The 20,787-nt window shown below is 38.2% G+C and overlaps 1 protein-coding gene across 2 annotated transcripts in view; it reads right to left on the reverse strand.

The window, feature by feature from the left end:
• Positions 1–358: 358 nt before the first annotated feature.
• LOC129730442 (neurogenic protein big brain) overlaps positions 359–20,787 on the reverse strand; it is a 100,719-nt gene continuing 80,290 nt past the window's right edge. For both annotated transcript variants that reach the window (XM_055689771.1, XM_055689770.1), the window contains 3 exons: positions 10,802–11,009; positions 1,562–2,325; positions 359–1,421 (listed from right to left, as the gene is read on the reverse strand). In XM_055689771.1, coding sequence (XP_055545746.1) covers positions 998–1,421; positions 1,562–2,325; positions 10,802–11,009 — 1,396 coding nt within the window. In that variant the 3' untranslated portion in view covers positions 359–997. The remainder of the gene's footprint in view (positions 1,422–1,561; positions 2,326–10,801; positions 11,010–20,787) is intronic.

Here is a 20,787-nt window from a genome sequence, read left to right on the forward strand (position 1 = left end):
TCCTGTGATAATCTATCAAAAATCATAGAAAGAAAAAAATCTAAGCAGAAATGCAATAGAGAACTAGAAACTTTAAAAATTTTGTTGCACTATTGCACGGAGAAAGTCAAGTGCCCACCTTCTGAACACTTCTTGTAGGATAACATTGTGATAAATTGCATTTGAAATATGTTCTTTTTTCTGGTAGTATAGCTACTTTATTCAATTCGTTTTATCACCTATTCTATCGATATATATATATATATATATATATATATATATATATATATATATATATATATATATATATATATATATATATATATATATATATATATATATATATATATATATATATATATATATATATATATATATATATATATATATACACAATACAATTAGAAACAACAAATCTATGTTCTTAACTACCTTATTTCATTTACTTGCGGACTTTGTAACTTTTCATAACGCTTAATTTTCTAAATTGATCTGTTTAGTTTTAAGGTTCGTTCATTAATTCGGCTGAACATTCGCATTGTGTGGCGTCACTCTTCAGCATACCAATTCTATATACATTTGTACTAAAGCAAAACTGAAAACATACAGTCAGTGAACTATGTAATGATTGCAGTGTAATGTTTAATACTACCCACATGCACATGATCCGGTGATTGGTGCTGTCAATTACGGTTTATAATGTTTTTATCTTTTAAGTGTGACTTGAGGACATCAACAATTTTCAATCAATGTTTATATAGGAAAAATCTACATGTACAAGCAAGTGTCAGTCTTAATGTCGTAACATTCGTTGATTCATAGTGTAGTTTTCTTGTTTTTTCAAGATTAGGTTTAGATTTATAGAAATACAATTGTAGGTATAATAGGTTAGGAAGAAAAATAAATAAACAAAAACTGAGGAGTAAAACTAGCTAGATTAAAATATCTTTTCGAGTCAAAACAAAAAAAACACACAATATACAAAGATCCGAGTTTAGCACACTTTTTCTTGTGGGTCCTAGTTCTGTCGTACTGGATGCATCTGATAGGCTTGATGCGACTGCAACTGCGGTGGCGGAGGGGGCAGACTGGTGTTTTGTATACTATTTGGGTTTCTTAGTGACTGCTGTTGTTGTTGTTGGTGCTGCTGCTGCTGCTGTTGTTGTTGTTGTTGAGAAGAAGAAGATGACTTTCGCTCCGCTACCTGAACCTGGGACATTCCATTCGGCCCATGTCCACCATAATTTGGCAGCATTAGACCGCCATTGTAGTTACTGCTACTATTGCTGGCATTTCTGGTCGGAGGGGTGATGGCGGGTCCCGAACCATGGTACGAGCCATAGGAACTGTCATCGGACTGGGCTGATTGGACTCGGCGCTGGCCGTACATGGATTCTGGCCGTCCTGCGCGAGAAAATTTGGAAGACATGGAATCATCTCGACTAGAATCAAAGAAGAGAACTGTTAGTAGGCATCATTAGTACTGAGTCTATTTGGTTGAGGATGACGAACGATATTCAAACAGTTTGAGATGTTTGAGCATCGTTGAGTCTTCTGAAATAGACAAGATAGGTTTACTGACCTATTTTCCCGTGTTTCTCGATCAAACTTCAAGGCGTCAGTCGAACAGTTTGGATTAGTGCGGGTGCTGTAGATTGGTTGGAAACCTTGTGGCTCTCCGGGCTGAGGATGTGAAGGCATTTGTTGAGGGATGCGATCAACAGGTGCAGGTTGCCGCATGGAGCTCCGGATTCCGTAAATACTTTCCGATCTCTGCTGCAGTTGGTTCTGAACGTTTTGATTCTGCAGATGGGAACTTTGCGGTTGGGTGACTCTCAGAGGATACAAACTTTGCGCTGGTACCAGCGGTCCTGGTCGAATGTTCATATCGCGGTTGAGGGCAGTGTTGCTCTTGGTGTACACCGACTGGGATCGGTTCAGATTGGCACGAGTTAGCGGCGGGGACTTGCAATACATAGATTTGGTTCCACCGTAAATTGATTCGACGCGGTCAGTTTTCGACGTTGGTTCGGCGGTGTAAATACTTTGGCAGTAGCGTTGCTGATTGACAAGGGCTCCACTCGGAGGTCGGTATGTATGATATTTACCACTTTGAACTGGTTTATCCATATCTATGTCGTAGTTGATATCCTCGTCGGAGTTAATGCTGGAATCACCTTCGTCTTTCGATTTTTTGCTGGTTTTCTTAGTGCTGAATATGAACTCATGCAACAGACCGGAGACCACTCCACCGATCAGTGGGCCTACCCAGTAAACCCAATGATTGTCCCATTTGTTAAGCACGAACGATGGACCCAAGGAACGCGCTGGGTTCAGGTAGGGCATCTGCAAGAAAATAAACATGCAAAGAAATTAGTTATCTCGTTGATGGTTAATTTTTAATGGTATTATTTGCAATCACAATTCTACAGGGGCTAATTTATTATAAATTATGGCACGTTTTATAGATTTTATAGTGTTTGTTGGTTTAGAGAGACCAAATCATTAAAACTTGCGAGCATTTCATTGTATAGTATGCACACCGGATGAAAAAAAAACAAGAAGGTAGCGGTTGAAATGAATATTGGAAATATGGGACAGCTAAAAATGCACAGGTAATGGTGTCTTTCATCAGAAGAGTGGTAATGGTCGGACAAAGAAATCAGGACAACAAAGAACAATCTTTTCTACCTGCGGATACACCGGGCCCAGAAAGATTAAAATTGCTTTTGAACCGAAAAAGGATATCCTTCTCAAACACAATTTATTGTGAATTCTGTTAACCTTACGACCCGTAGCTGCATTTCGTTTTGGTGTTTTGTAAATACACGGTGCAACTATGTAATTGGTAAACATTTCATCAAAATTATTATGCAACTGGGGGTAGGGTTGTCCTGCTGTTTTGTTTTTTAGCATGAACACGGATTTTCGAGTTTTGTTCTGCGCGCCACTCTTCACAAAGTTTTTAGTAGAAATGTAATATAAATTTTCCATTTTTTTTTAAATTATTAGACACATGGTATTTGCGTGATTTTTAATCAAAACAAACTGGAATTATAAATCACAAAAAAATTGTTGCGAATTCCTGCTAATGAGTCAGACTCTTCCCGAGCATACACTTTTTCCAGAGTCACATGATATAGTAATATATAATCTGTACAGCAACGTCTAGTGCATCTTCGCTTCGAAGTTTTGTTTGATTTTGCGAGCAACAGAATTATAACTTTATATAAATTTAGTATTACCTAATACTTCCCGACGAACAAAACTACATGATATTAGGAAGAAGGTGTGTAAAGCGTCACAAACGATATGTGTTTTCACAGGTGACGCTTTCACTATTTTCGAGTCTTGTGTCCTTAAAAATTCGAAGTTAGGCAGTTTTTTTTTATTCTCGCTTATTTTCCGTCAGTCTAGTTCCGCCACTGTTGTTGCCAATCACCGACACCCAGGGAGGCGACTCCACACCCAGGACCCTAACTCACGACCCGTTTATCAACGGACCGGCGCCAACGGCTTTACTTCCTCATGCGATGGAAGGCGTGATCCCAGAGATTTTTCGCCTCAGAAAATCTCCCGGTTTCGGCTAGGATTAAATCTAGACCAGTTGGGTTGGTTGTGAGTGGATCACGCCACCTCACAACCATCGACACCTATGTCGGCGGTGGGATTCGAACCCAGGCGTCGAGCGTGGTTGGCGGAGACGTTACCAACCACACTAGGCCCCCGCTACAAAGTTAGGCAGTTGTGGCTCCTTCACAGTTCCGCCTTAAAAAGAAGTATTTAGAGAGAGAAATACAGCGATCTGAGACAAAACGGATCACGGAACTCGTTGGCTATCTTGAACATGAATCCGAGTTGTCGATTAGCTTTAGCGATGATTTCGTTGTAGTGCAGTTTGATAGATGGCGCAGTATTCAAAATAACTCCTAGGTCTCGAAATTGTGTCACTCTAGATAAAGGCTGACCCGACATAGTGTAATCAAATAAGATTGGCTTCCTTGTCCGATAGAAGGAGATGACACTACATTTCTGAATGCTTACAGAAAGAAGGTTTCTAGAACACCATAGGCTGAAAATATCCACCTGTTGCCGGAGCTCAACGTAGTCCGCATAACTTCTCACGACTTTAAAGAGTTTAACGTCATCGGCGTACAATTTACGGCAACCTTCCGGAAGTAACATAGAAATATCATTGATGAATATCATGAAGAGTAGCGGTCCTAGGTTGCTACCTTGCGGGACTCCAGAGATATTCGTGAACTGCGCAGCAAACTCACTTCCTATCTTCACACAGAGTGTTCGATTCATCAAGTAGGAACCAAGCCATTGCACGAGAGCAGATGAAACTCCAGGTTTTCCAAGTTTAGCTAAAAGTATCCTGTGGTCTACTCGATCGAACGCCGCTTTCAGATCGGTGTATATTGCATCAGCTGGCGAACAGGGCGTCGTTTACAATTATTTCCAGCATCTTAGAGCATGTGTGGAACGCCACTCAAAGCAGTATCATCCTGAGCATCGGAAGCAGTATGCTCATGAAAGTTGCGCTGAAAACTACGGGCAAACAAAGTGCATTTATCAAACAGGGTCCCGCCGTGACAATCGCCAAGAAACATATCCACTAGTAACCCTTCTTCTTTGCGCTTAGAATTCACAAACGACCAAAATAAACGCAGATTTCGTCTGAGGTTGCCCTGCATCCTGGAGGTGTACCGTTTGTAGAGATAGCGTTTATATGTTCTATATGAGTTACTGATTCGGTTGAATCGCAGCTTCGAAGCCGGGCAGCGCGCTTTGCAATAGTTTCGCAACGCCGCGGAGCGCTGCGTCTTGAGATGACGATGGCGAGAATTGGACCAGGCGGGTTTTCTTATAGGTCTTCGTGGACGAACAATACGACCTATTGCAGAATTGATAGCACAGTTGAAATACTCTATGGCATCATTTACAGGTGGAGAGGATTCTAAGAATTGCCAATCGATGTCAGAAATAGCCGATTCAAAATCAGCTCTGCGAAAGTCGAGACTTGGAGCGTCAATTAAGATTTCAAACTGCACGGGTGGAGTTACATTTGTCGCTATATCTAATGCTGGGTGATTCATGTCAAGCGGCAGTAAAGACTCACTAGCTTTAACAATTTCGCATGCGGTGGTGTCGTTCACTAATATCAGGTCAAGTAGACGATCTTGGTCGTTAGTAGCGTGATTCACTTGGGTCAGGTTGTGCAAACTAAACCCATCTAGTAGAACGGAGCAGGCGATAGATATACGTGAATGAAGCCAATCAACTGAAGCTGTACCATCGCTATCCCGTTTCCAAATTAATACCGGCTGATTAGAGTCTCCAAACAGCAGCGAGAGATCGTTGTGGTTCAAGCGAGAGAAGAGCTGATATGGTTATCAACAGAGGTAATATCGGAACTGCGATCGGGAGGAAGATAGAGTACTCCCAAAATAATACAACGAGTTGGCAGGGAGATTTTATTCCAGAGCCGTTCAATGGTGTCACTTATAGTAGCAGGGTCTACACAGCTATTCAGGCGTTTAGGAACAGCTATTAGGACACCACCACCACGCGTCTTACAACTGTTGTGATGATTGCGATCGCATCGATATACAGTGAATAAATTCCCGAAAAGTTGTGCGTAGTCTATACGATCGTCGAGCCAGGTCTCGGTCAAAACAATAATATCTTAGTCACATTCGGTAGCCGTCAAGAAAAAGTCGTCAATTTTGGTCCGAAGTCCACGTAAGTTCTGGTAGTAAACCCGGAGTCCAGGGGAATCAGCCGGAAGGCTTTGTTTTGTAAACACTGGCGACGGGACGTCAGGTTGCCGAAGACTGGAAGTGCAGCACGGATCAGCGGTCGGAACAGATGTTACAAAATTGTACTTGCCGTGAATAACATTTTGGAAGCCTCGTATAATTGTTATAACATTTGTTTATCTTAAGAACCAAGCTGGAAACGAAATAAAAAAAAAAAATTTACATATTGCAACTTGTTGTTTTGATTCTACTTGAACCGATTGTTCGTATGCAAAAAAAAAAAAAAAAACAAAGTCACCCCAGTTTATGGTACTCGAAAACTTATTTGAAAGCTCTAAATTTGATATTGTAGTCGGCTGTCTACACAAAAAAAACTCAGTTATTTCAATCACCTGCCTCAGAAAACAAATTTCGTGGATTGCTTGATACGGGTACAACGGGATTCGTGTAGCAAACAAAAGTTTTACCTTTGTTTTCATCACTAGCGGGCCACTTTTTATTTTAATCACTAAACAAAATCACTTACTACACGAACAATACTTTAATATTTAAAATGTTCACCTCAAATTCAAAGCTTCAAAGGGCAGAGTATTTGAAATAAATTTTTAAAAATGCTTAGTTTCAACTGTATGTATTATGAAGATAATTAAAAGTTGCCAAAAGAGTTTCTGTTAATAAGAAAAAAATCATGCTGAAAATGTTGAATTATTCCAACATAATTGACATAAAACGACAGCACTGCAACAACTGCTCCGAATACCTATACACTCAAAATAATTTTCACTGTCATTTCCACGTAGATTTTACGTGATTGTCATTTAAGTTCATCATGATCTGGTGAGATGATTTATCCCGCGAATATTATTCAGTAGACATATGCGTTTCATGTGAGTTCCACGTAGAATTCAACTACCGGTAAAGTGAAAAGCATTTGATTAACGGATAGCTACTACGTTTTATAAAACGTATAAATTTCGATTGTGGTTTCCCAAATTCTTAGGAGAGAAATTAGATTTCAGAATTTTTCGAAATATGTTGCTAGATAAATCGCACGGGCATGCGGAATTTCCAATCCGAAAATGGATTGAACGACATAAAAACTGACAAATATTAAGACATTCACCGTCGATAATTACTGTTAGCTGCTACTGTTTATGTTCAGGTAACTCCTGGATCTTCGAACTGAATCTGTGCAAAATCTGTAAGCTAAAGATTCCATGTCGAATTCTTATGGTTTTTCTAAATCTCACTCATTGGCAAGCAATCGATAAAATCAATTTTATGTTCAGAGACCGAATTACACAACAGCCTCGCCATTTTGGTTCTTGTATTTTCGCACGAAGAGTTCATTCTGTTTGACGTTGCCAAGTTCACGTAGATACTACGTGATAAAACATAGTATGCATGTGATTTTCACGTAGATGTTATGTTTGTCACATAAATCATGAAAAATGACAGAAAATAAATAAGTACAGGAAATTTCACGTAACAATAACGTGAAAGATTCTTTGAGTGTTAGTAATGACCTACTACGACGATAACCGTTACGTTCATTCACGAACACAAAAGTGATAAACAGCATGATGAATATGGGGACTTCATGAGATGGATAATTGAGCAGTGATTTAAGTTTTTAGATGAATATGGGAGCGTTGTGAAACCATGCAAGGTTTTTAACCGTGCAGTTCCGCGAACATCGGCTCAATAGACCTTTTTACGTACGAATTTGTTAGTACCACTAGTTGAGGAGAATATTTACAAATAGCTGTTTTGTTTGCAATGCTATGTTATTAGCAGCTGGACAAATATTCAGTTGAACACTCATTATATGTTTTAAACTTGTTTTCGAATAAATTTTTCATTCATGATCAGAAACCGGAAGAAGCTGCTGAACGTCCATTCATAATATTTTTCACGTTATAATTACCGGAAAAGTTATGTGAATATTTTCCACTGTCATTTACACGTAGATTTTACGTGATTGTCATTTGAGTTCATCATGAACTGGTGAGATGATTTATCCTATTAATCTTATGCAGTAGACATATGCATTTCATGTGAGTTTCACGTAGAATTTAACTACCGGTAAAGTGAAAAGCATTTCATTGTCTGATAGGATCTACGTTTTATACGACGTATAATTTTCAATTGTGGTTTCCCAAATTCCTCAGAGACTAGGAATAGTTTTCAGAAATTATCTAAATATGTTGCTTGATAAGTCACACGGGCATGCAAAATCGCCAATTCGTAAATGAATTAAACGACATCCAAAATGGCAAAATGATATTGCGACATTCGTTGGCGATCATCACTGTTAGGTGCAACTGTTTATGTTCAGGAAATTCTTTGCAATTTAAACTGAATCTGTGTGAAATCTCGATGCCGGATTCTTATGGTTTTTCTAAAGCTCACTTATTGGGGTGTCATCGAGGAATTCCTTTCATGTTCAAAGACTGAATCAGATAACAGCTTCGTTATTCTGATTTCTGTGTATATTCGCACGGAGATTTCACACGATACTTCATTCTGTTTGACGTTGCCAAGTTGACGTAGATGCTACGTGTAAAACATAGTACACTCAAAATATTTTTCACGTTATGATTACCGGAAAAGTTATGTGAATATTTTCCACTGTCATTTTCACGTAGATTTTACGTGATTGTCATTTGAGTTCATCATGATCTGGTGAGATGATTTATCCTGTGAATATTATTCAGTAGACATATGCGTTTCATGTGATTTTCACGTAGAATTTAACTACCGGCAAAGTGAAAAGCATTTGATTAACGGATAGCTACTACGTTTTATAAAACGTATTAATTTCGATTGTGGTTTCCCAAATTCTTAAGAGAGAAATTAGATTTCAGAATTTTTTAAAATATGTTGCTAGATAAATCGCACGGGCATGCAAAATTTCCAATTCGAAAATGGATTGAACGACATAAAAACTGACAAATATTAAGACATTCACCGTCTATAATTACTGTTAGCTGCTACTGTTTATGTTCAGGTAAGTCCTGGATCTTTGAACTGAATCTGTACAAAATCTGTAAGCTAAAGATTCCATGTCGAATTATGGTTTTTCCTAAATCTCACTCATTGGCAAGCCATCGATGAAATCAATTTTATGTTCAGAGACCGAATTACACAACAGCTTCGCCATTTTGATTCTTGTATATTTTCGCACGGAGAGTTCATTCTGTTTGACGTTGCCAAGTTCACGTAGATACTACGTGATAAAACATAGTATGCATGTGATTTTCACGTAGATGTTATGTTTGTCACATAAATCATGAAAACTGACAGAAAATGAATAAGTACAGGAAATTTCACGTAACAATAACGTGAAAAATATTTTGAGTGTATGTATGTGATTTTCACGTAGATGTTATGTTTGTCACATAAATCATGCAAAATGACAGGAAATGAATAAGTACAGGAAATTTCAAGTAACAATAACAATAATATTTTGAGTGTAATCGACAAAAAATGGTAAAAAGTGATAAAAGTCGAAGCAACGAGATGCGATGATTTATAGTTTGGACTGGAGTAAACAAAAGCAACTTTACACGGGTTTACACGTTTACTAGTGATCGTAGGTGAAAAGTCACATATCTGTATAAGATGAATAATGGAACAAATACCCTAGTTGTCCTAGTGATAATGATAATTAGACGCGAATATTTTTTTCCTTCTGAGAGCCTTGTTTTTGCATCTGTGATAATACAGAATCTGAATTCAAAATCTTAACAAGTAATATCCTTTCAAGGTGAAACGGTACGAAATCTGAACATTATTTTATCCATGTTAACAGTACATGGTTACTGAATATTCAATATTTTTGATGCCATCAAATTCAATAGAATCATAACAATTTGAACATTCCTATATGCCAACGTAGTCTGCTGCTGGCAGTGCTGACAACAGGGGCGCAAAATTTGACATTTGGCTTTAGAGACAAGATTTGGCCCATTTCGGCCGATTTTTCACGGAAATTAGTTACGATTGCGCTCTTCAGTAGTGTAAAGAAGAAAGTATACTTAGTTTGAGTGATTACGCGACTTATACGTGCCGGTATTTGTGGAAAATGTTCTAGTCGCTACCGGCGCGAAAATATAAACAACACCGAGAGAGAAAAAAAAGTGATGTGAAAAATAGCAAGATTCTGAAGTTTTGAAAATTTTACGGTGAAACCGAATATGCAAACTGATTAAATTAGGTGCTCTGACGCTGGTTAGGCAGTGATATTCTATGAGGCATTCCCGAAACGCGATAGTCTGCGCAGTAGGAAGTCATCGGTCCTCCCATGCTTGGATTCCGTTCCGTTTCATGTTAAAGAAAGTTAGATGTTAAATGACCTAACATTAAAATAAGATGTGGTTTTTCGGAGATCGCACATTTCTATCAAATTTGAGCTTTCACAATGTTGGCTACACATAAAGGGACTGTTTCAACTTTTAATTATTATGCATTTCGTGCGATTATCCTCTTATGCTTAGAAAACTAGTGCATTCAGATAATAAACTAGCCCACAAGGTTTTAAGTATCCCTAAGAAAAACATAAACGTGCCGCATTTCAATGATCAAGTGAAGTGATTCGCGGTACCAAATTCTTGGAGATCCGAAATGTATGCCAAACATTGTGAGAACTCTATAGTGCTCCGTAGCACTTCTTAAATAGTGAATGTGAGAATTAGTGTTTAAAGGAACGAATTTGAATAGAAAATATCTAGTGGGACGAGTATACATAGAAAATCATCGATGGGAAAAACTGACACGGTATTGTTTACGAAGATTTTAAGAACAAACGATATTATTTTCAAAAGTTTTTCAAAAATATACCTGAAAATATAATTTATAGTGATAGAAAACGAAAATCGACCAGAAGTAACATTAAACAACTATGCGTAGAACGGCAGTATATGGATATAGCAAATATTCATGTTTTGATAATTTGGTGCCAAAAATCTTTTCAATACTAAATGTGTTAAGTCTTCAAAGCTAAAAATAATGCTATTTATCGTCTTAGATATAAAAAACATTCCAATGATTCTTACCGAGACAAAACTGCACGCACTGTAGGCCGCACCGATGGCGATTGCCGATGATCCGAAGTACTTCTTGTATGAATTGGTTGAGATCAGGTAGCAGAGCACCACGACGAAGGTCAGGATAAATTCGACACCGAACCGCTCCCAGGCGGCCAGCGACGAGGTGTGGGACACGGCCGCCTGCAGATTACCCTGATAACCGGGCACCGTCACGCTGCAAAGATATAATAATGGAAAGTGGAAAGGTAAGTCCTGGTTACAAGAAAGGCAACGGTTTTTAAATAATAAAAAAGAAGAAGGATGCGGAACGGTAAAACTGGAAAAAAATCAATTAAAGGTGTGAAATGTATGTGTCCACTGGAGGAAGCATGCAGGATGGTTAGGGTGAATAATGGCGGCATCGTGTTTTTGATGTTTTTATCTGGTCCGCTTGACATTAGAAATATGCATTAGAAATATGTATGCAGCGAACTCGGTGAGAGCATTCAAGGGAAGCACCATACTTTGCTGGAGTGCAATTTCTCTCCGAAGTGGTCAGGAGGTCACCTATTGAGCAGGAATGCAATCACTTGCTAGCTGGCAAGTTACGTCGTGCACTACAAATGGTAATTTTTACCGACAGGTGAAACTTTATATTGTCGATCTTCATATCTCGAAAAGCTTAGTTCAATACCAGATGTGGATAATTATCAACCATTCTTGTTCGGATCCTTTTTTGTAATCTGTGCGGTTTCTCTATAACGCTCCAGACTTTGTTTATTTTATTTATTTGCATATACGTTCTCAGGGGCTCCTCCTAGTACTCACCCCTAAATCAAATGATAATTGGAATTACACACAATCTAAACCTGGTAAAAAACAGTTGTGGCGATAGGGCAAAACCTAATGTGTCGCTCGATTGTGAATTGATATTATTAACAGCCAGATCACGGATCCACTTGTTTTCGGAGAAATTTATGACAACCCTTAATCAAATCACGTTTGACGCCACTGCTAACCCTCCTTCAAAGAACCAACGAACGTCTGGACTACGATACATGCCTGCCGGGATAGCGACACCGGAAATTGCTATTTTATGTGCGTGTTGTATTTTTTTTTTCGGGGAAAAATCCTCATTGTCGGCAAGCTTTACCGCAATCGCAGTAATGGCGGTGTATTGTATACCTTAGAACGCCCTTATGTTGCGCTGCACGAGTGGCACAAAACGAGTGCATGAATTATGATAGTCTTTTCCCTGCTGCCGAGTGCCGAATGAAACTTCCTGCTCGACTGACACGTCCCACTAAAATGCATTAATAAGGCACAGTAAAACCTTTAGAACAAATGGTACGATTCAAATCAAACGTGAGAATGCTACTTGACGGCTTCACTCGGGTCACGTGTAATCGATTCATCGACTTTCCGACAAGTTGTGTTGCTGGCCATCAATTATCTTTCAACCCTTCACGCCAAATTTACAAATCTCATGTCAGAGCTGTTGAACCGTGAAAATATGTTCTCACTTCCAGGGAACGTCAGACGCAAATTGAATTCGAAACGATTTCATGATGCAAATTGCGGTGTCAATGCTAGAACCTCGCTCAAAAATGAAGGTCACTCCCGAAATAGAGCGATGAAGTTAGGCGAGCAACCGTGTGATTTGTGAAATTCGGTAGGTTTACCGCATGCATAAATTAGCTATAAACATCTCGCCAAACGGAGAGGATGCTGAGCATTCCATGCAGCTCAATCAATGCGAAACTTTGCCGTTTCGCCGCCAGCCTTCGCCGAAAGGGCATGCAGCGAGAGCTAATTTTAAACTCGCATTTGCATGCAAATTAGTTGCATCTATCGTAAAATTTGCCCCAGTGCACATCGCAGCGTGAGTAAACCAGACAGGATTTGATGGAAGTTAGAATTTACTTTTCACAGAGCGCAGAGGGAGAAACGGTTGACGCACGCCATTATCAACACTCAATAACAATTATTTACCCACAAAGGTTTCCCTTACTGCTAGCATCTACTGCACATGAGTAACGTACTCTTCACTGCCTTTATGGATGATCTTGAACAAGCGCATCCTGCGGAGGATGCATTATTGTACTAGAGTGATACTCTAGAAGTACATGTTTCACAAGTTTCGGATATTTTAATGAGGCAAGAAAGTTAAACAATATGTCACGTTACATGCTAATGTTGAGCTAAAGCTTCGAGTGCTTGTAAACAAAGCATTGAACTGACTAGATCCTTTGTAAAACCAATTTTGGAAAGCTTTATCCTGTGGTGATTTGCACGTTAAAACATTGCGAATATGCTGCGTTTGTGTTCGCAGAAACTCTTTTTCATCCGGCACTGTGACAGCGGTCTAACTCTTCCGAAATTCCGGAAAAACAAAAATTGAATGGGGAATAAATCGTGACCTTCCCAAGGGCAAATTCATTTCGCGCTGAATTATGCACCACTTATTTTGTGTTTCGCACTTCATTCGTTCTGATCAATATCAACCATGGCCATTGTGCGGACCGAAAAACGACGGCCATCGCACATTTTTTTCTCTAGTGGGAAGCACGGAACCATAAGATAGCCAGAGCAGGTGAACGACGGTATTCCGGATGTTTAATTTCTCTCATTCCGTGCAGGTTAGATAACATAAAAGTACTAGATAGCTTGACTTTTCAAATTCTTTCATTCGAATTAGTACCCTTAAGAGAATAATTATGTTCCTTCTCAATCGAACTAGAACTTTTCTATGTTGACTATAAAAAACTGCTTCTAAACTTCAGTATCAACTTCTTTTGAAACCGGAACATGATTCAAAATAAAACCAACACAATTTAAACTTATTCAAATTTGAATCGAGTGTTCGCCATTAGTTCAAATCCAGTGTAAACCAAAAAATGGCTTAATTGCGAGTAAACAAGAGCTTCACTAAAATATAAATAAAATATGGGAGAAACGCTGTCTACATATTTGGCTACTTCAATTTTCCAATTTCATGAAGGCACACACATCATTAATTTCGCGGTGCATTGCACAATCGCCAGATTGCAATCAGCAAAAAAATCCTACTAATTATGTTCGATTTAAAGGAAATAACAAAAAAAAACAGAGATCGCACGGCACCACGGTTAATTTTCAATCTATTGATCCGATTAGGGCAACCCTCCGCTAACCGAATGACCAGTTTATTCAAATGATGAACATGCAAATCATGCACACATGTTTTCTGCAGCAGTTTCGACAGTAGCCCCTGGCCGAGTGCCGTGGATAGGGGTCAATCTGAGAAAGTTTTTTATATCAAATGTCAAGCAAAAAACACATGCAAATTAACCACTTGTTTCTGTGGTGACAAGCAGTTTGCACCCTCTTTAGAGGCATGTAGGAATCAATTCGTTTTTCCAGTTCAAGAGGGGCGAGCGTATTGTGGTCAAGCGCTGACCGACGTTCCGGCTAAGGGGTGCTTGTGACGGTGGCAAATCAAACCTTTTAATTCAATTAAAGAAGAAACCAACAAAAATAACTCCATGGATTCGTTTCTGGTTGAATCAAATTTCGAAACATGTCCTCTGCGATTTTCATTTCCGCGAAATATAAATAAACGTAATTGCGATAAATTAATTGCATAAAACTTTCATGCGTATCTCGGTGAGTGTTGACAGAGAGAATACTTTCGAAGAAGAAAAAAAAACACGAAATGTAGAATTCGCTTTCGCGGAAATGTCAACGTTGATGAATACATTTGATAAGCCGGCTGGCAATTAGTGTCGGCAACAATGTTGCTTTGTCCGAATCGATTGCCGGGAGGAGAAAAGGGAAAGCAGGTACCTATACTTTCTTATGCGAGCAAGTTTTTCCTGTTTTCACTGCATTCATTCCTTTGCTTTCTGATATTTATTTAAATTTCGAATGTATATCCTACGTCGCTTCCTTCACAAAAAAAAATGGATGGGCTGTAGAAATGAGTAAACTTTTGTTTGATGAACTTTGCGGTGGGTTCTGTTTTCGGAAGCACATGAGCGAGCAAAGCACGAGTGCAGATGAAAAGTGTTAGGTTACCGTTTCTGCTGCTTGCCTGAACGCACTTGGTTGATGAATATCTTCTTGTTTATTGACAAGAAAAAAAAATCATATGTTTTTGGGTCGACACAACTTGTTTAGTTGCCGAAAGCACCTGGTTTAAGAAAAAGGGACGACAGCATCCTGTTAATTGTGTTGATTCTGAAGATGGTTTATTCATGGAAGACTATGCTTGCTTAAAGAGTTCTATGAATTCGCTCGAAAATATACACTGGAGTCGATGTTATCTCTGTTGAGATTTAAAAAAAAATATCTCGATAATCATGCAAAAGCTGTGAACACGACTCAGTGCCTGTATCGGTCGCCATAATAATACTCCAAGTAGTGAAATATACCCTGCAACGTCTACATGTTCTTGTCCATTAGTTTCCGAAACTAATTTCAAACAAAAAACACATGTCGATCCCCAGTTGTCAGCATTTTTTACAGTATGACAGCAACTAATCTAAAACCGCAGCTGAAAATCCTGAGGCAAAAAAAAAACTAACTTCTCGTTCCGTTTGATAAATTCAGATATTGATACCCGTTACCCTTTGCCGACATCACTTGCTTCAGTAACATCTATCATAAGGAGTCCCACGTGAAAGAACTATATGTGTACGTATTCTGCCATCAGCAGCAGATGAAAAAGTTGCATGTTAGATAGAGACAGTCATTCCTTACTGGCTGCGGTATCCAATATTGTTACAGTCTGACACCGCAAACCGCAGCAAAATCGACTGCTATCGCCAGAGTCATTTCTGATCCGGATGATCCGAGAAGATTGTCGTTGATATGTTTTTCTCAGAATTTTTTCAACATTTCACTCCCTCTGCTATAGATTTTATGTGCCTTCCAATGCAATCATTTAACACGAACAAGCTGTAAACGATACTTAAGGAGCTTCGAACCGTTACACGGTGCTACTTTGTCTTATGATGAATAAACGTTGATAAATTGTTGGTAAATTTTGAAAATGGAAAAAAGGCAACACAAAAGATAAAAAAAGAGTTTTTTAATTTTGATAATCGAAAACTAATACAGGTCCTAAAACTTCTTGTCAGCCTCTAAAGCGCTTTAATTTTTGTTTTTCTTTTGATGGCCGTCTTTTCATCATTGGAAAGTTTTTTTTATACCCGGAATCTACCTAAAGGAAACTTTAAGAACTCTTATTAATGTTGTTGTTCGGCTTACTCGAGTGCACACCTATACACCCGTATGAAAAGCTAGCATGCAGAAATTTAGTCTCATTATTCATCTGCTCACTGTTGCAGGTGGATAATTTATTGAGAACAGGATCGATCAGCAGATATACCGCTGCCGTAACCAATATTGCTACCCGCTGCTGCTTTAAGCTGCTATTAATTTGTGACCATTTTACTCACCAACCATTGGTAAAATGGTTGGTCTGAGCAGAGGCAGGTTTGTACATAACCAAAGAGTGCACTACCGGTTTATCAGATTTAATATTCTGAAAGTAAGTATTGAGTGAATCAGAGGTTGAGATCTATTTTCCAACAAGCCTTGTCCACTTTCAGTAGTACAATAGTTTGAACAAATAAATTACAATTTTCTGCATTTGGGCGGGTGCCTAGATGATTTTCAAATCGTTTGCTGTAAAAATGAAGGAAATTGGTTGGAAACTGACTCAGTTTACACGTCTTAACCACAGAGTAGTCAAAAAATGCTCAGTGTGTTCCCCAACTGGGTAATGAAGACAGTATACTTTATGACACCAACACCTCGCAAGCCCACTTTACCAAAAATGCTAAGTTGGGACAACCGTACAAAACGCACCAGCGCACAGTGGTCCAATAAGGCAAAAAGTGGAACCTAATTCCATACCGCCTTTCACCTTCATCCTAGCTTAAAAGTGCCTTTGGAACAATTGTTTGTATGAATGACCCGCATAATCGCAAATTGTCAAAAATTATGAAATATTTACAATACCAAAAATTAAAAAAAACTAACTTTTGTGTTAGGAGATAGCGGATTGGTTTATTCAAAAGAGTTGTAGAAGACTCAAAAATATAAAACTTTGTTGAACAAATGAAATTCCTATCTTCATTTGAAACAAAGTTATAAAGTATGTTATATGAAACTTACTTAAAATTTAGTTTTTTGTACTTAACTTTTGTTAGTTATATATTACACAAAAGTGATGTTCAGAGGAATTGTTGGGACACTCAAAACACATATTTTTGCCAAAGACCATACATCTCGAGTACTTTTATTTACGAAGTTATATTATATTTTAGCTTATTTTTCCGATAACTTCAATAACATATAGGGTAAAAAGAGACAAGTGGTACCATGATGTCAATACTTTTCCTTGAAGTTAAGCTGAAGTACTATAAACTCTTGTAGGTTCCATTTCTCCCAGTCCACCCAAAATAGAGTGCGGCGAGCATTTGTTAAAGTAGGTTTTCATATATTAAAAATACTAACTTTCTTGTGTTAAGAGATAGAGGAATGGTTTATTTCGCAAAGTTTTAGAACGTGCCAAAATATGAAAGTTTGCTGAGCAAACAAAATTGCTATCTTCATTGGGTACGGAGTTACAGAGTAGTCTATAAAAATGTTACTTAAAAGTTAGTTTTTTGTACTTAACTTTTGTTAGTTAAATTTTACAAGGAAACGTTGTTCTCAAGAAGCATCAAAGCATACAAAACACATGTTTTTGTTGCAGACTACAAACCTCCAGGGCTTTTCCTTGCGAAGTTATGGCAAGTTTTTACTTATTTTTTCAATAACTTTAACAACCTTTCCTTTTGGCCCCTTAATTGTTAACTTAAGTAATGATTTTGACAGAATTCCTCTTAACTGTGAAATATGTGAGGCAGAGTCATTTCCTGTCATTTGCTGATAAAAATCAATATTACTACCGTGATTCTTCGAAAATTACAACCAAACACGATATTGGTTGATATATTCTGATATTTATCGTTTATCTATCAATCGACATCCGTCCAACGATAATGTAGCATCATGAGCTATGATATAGATAGAGGGGTGCCCAAAAATGCTACGCTAAATACTTTGATATACAGTCGTCGTTCGATAACTGCAACACTTGACACATGCCAAAATCTAGAGGGGGGTCCGTCACTACCATTTATGTTTTCAATGATGTCGATAATGATGTCGATATGTATGTATTTAATGGAATAGTGGCAAAAAATAGCAGAAAAGTAAAATAGGCAAGATTTTCGATTAATCAATTTGATATTCATATTTCCGCATCATAATTTATTTCATTTCAGTAACTACTTTACATAACCAATATATAGGCGAAGGTAAAGTACATCACTACAATAGACCATTTTACGAGACGTTTCTGAACACAGTTCATGAATGAAATTTTGACAGAAAGCTCGGAACCGCTGACATAACGCAAGTAAAAACATTATCAATGTAATAGCAGGATCCATGACACCTGTCAGTTCGTAAAATGGTCTATTTAACGTTAAGTCACAAAATATTGTTTGTGATCTACTATGCACTGCCCCGCTGGGTAGTGAAAGTTAGCCAAACAATGCACAAAGGATATTTTTTTCTCTTATAAGCATAGTTTACAGTTCCAAGCGAAGTAAAAAATTTGACAAGTGAAAAAGCGAAAAATTTCCGCTTGCGAAATCTGCCATGAAAACCCGTTTGTGGAACACGCAGGTTTTTCACCTGCAGTTTACAGTTTAAGTGAAGCTAAATTCACTAGTTTATACTCCGAGCGAAGTGAAAATTGGCTGCAACTGACAGAATATAAACGCACGCAAGTTTTCGCTTGCTGCTGCTTTTTTACTAGCGTTTGCATTAGTGAAAAAAGTAAACCCATGTGAAAAAGATGAGATCCACAACCTTCGATTCTACTGGATCGAATTTGTTTACAGTTTCAAGCGAAGGGAAATTTTTGCAGGTCGCATTTTTCACGAGCGTGAAAAGATTTTCACTTCGGTTGGAACTCTGAATAGGGCTATAATAATTACGGAAAGTGAACCACATAACATGGTGATTTTGCTTCATTGATTAATAGTGTAGATCTATAATCTCCCATCTAGAATGAAGAGACAACAAGTAAACGAAATCGAAAAAAAATCGAGCGAAATGAAAGAGTCCTTTTGAAATGTTTCTAGAGACCCAACAATTTTCATTTTCGAATGCATTTAGAATCCCCCCGCGAGATCTGTCACTTTAATGTCAAATATGGCTTTGACATCAGATTTGACGGATTGTAGTCCGATAACTGCAAAGTTGTTGCAGTTATCGGTCTTGCAGTTAAAAAGCGTTGCATTTAAAAGCCTTGCAGTTATCGAACGGCAACTTTATTGAATATTGGAAATATTTCGCATTATATCAATGGTGTCTTGCCCCTCGGCCGGTAGAGGAATTTTTTAGACTCAAGACTAATTTTCTAAAACAGCGTATGCATTTTATTCGAATCTTTATAGCTCAGGAACCACTGGTTGCAAATAAAAACTGTCTAAAAACAAATTGTAGGGAATCAAGAGAGCTTTACAAAAAACTCAACGAAAAAAAAAAATTTTGCGACCAAAAAATTTTTTAACGGACACTAAATTTAAATTTACAAAAAATAAGAGTTGAATGTTTTACTTAGTTTTTTTTTTAAAGAAGCATGAAGTTATAACGCAACTTCTGATAAAAAGTCCAGGATGGAAAAATAAAATCAAATTTATTATTAAGGATTGAGTTGAATAAAAAAACATTAAATTACAACATTTTCTAAATATTTCTGTGCCAATGATTTTGAGCAATTGAAATAATTATTTCAAATTGAAAAGCTTATAATGAAGTGATAGGCAAAATAAATCATCAGCATGTCATCAGTACATCCTGCAATTGCTTTTACATGCTCCCTACGAGATTCTTGAAGTGCTATGGATCGAGATTTTCCCAGGCGTATTCCAGAGCATCGAAATACTGATGTTTGAGATTTGAGGTCGGAGTTTTGTGGGGCCATTCCATCGGTTTGATGTGGCACGACAGAAAGAATGTCTTGGTGAGCTTGGCTGTGTGCTTTGGATCATTGTTCTGCTGAAACACAAAGCGATCTTCCAGCCCGGTCTTTAGCAGAGAAACTCTCAAATTTTCTCTGAGAAGGTTGCAGTTAGATTCTGACGTCATTATCCTGCCAATGAAACCAGGCTTCCCACACTATAGCATTTCCCCATCCGTGTTTCATCGTTCTCTGGATATGGCTCTCCTGCAGCTCTCTGCCAGATTTGCGCCATACGCGAACCCGCCTCTTGCGATTGAAGATTTCGAACTTCTATTCGTCTGTCCAGAGAACTGTTTTCTAATATTCCAGTGGTTTGTCTGCGTGCTCCTTGGCATATTTCAGCCTGTTCGCCTAATTTACCTTCTTGATGTATGGTCGCTTCCGTGCGTCTTGCACTTCAGTCCCACTGCCACGGTTCGCCGACGAACAGTTCGATGAGCATCCGTAAGCTGCAGATTTGCTTGAATTCCCGGAGAGTTACCTTCGAATTTTTCTTCACCTCTCGTACAATCTACATATCAGTTCGAACGATAGTTTTCGGCTTCCGCCCTCGGCCTGGGCAATTCACCACCGACTCGAAGGTTTTCAGCTTCAGCATAGTTTTTGCTACCGATTCTTTGCTGGTATTGTACTTCCTGGCAATATCCCGGTGCGATTAATTTTTGCCGATGTCTCGAACCACTAATTTTCATAATGCAGGCCAAAATCGTTTTCGTAATTACAGCGATCTCCTTTTTTTCAACTTTATCGATCGCAAACACGTGAACTATTGCTGCAGTGCAAAGGCAGAAGTTTCTAAACGTCAAAATATTCGAAGCATAACAGTCGAGGGATCACCCAATGGAAACTTATCGAAAATATATCGATTTTCAAAATGGGCACTTTAATTTTTCAATGTTTTTCTTGTAAGTCAAAATGCGTTCGAACTGAATTGAACTACAGA

Source organism: Wyeomyia smithii, chromosome 3 (genome assembly GCF_029784165.1).
Source record: "Wyeomyia smithii strain HCP4-BCI-WySm-NY-G18 chromosome 3, ASM2978416v1, whole genome shotgun sequence".
NCBI lineage: Eukaryota > Metazoa > Arthropoda > Insecta > Diptera > Culicidae > Wyeomyia > Wyeomyia smithii.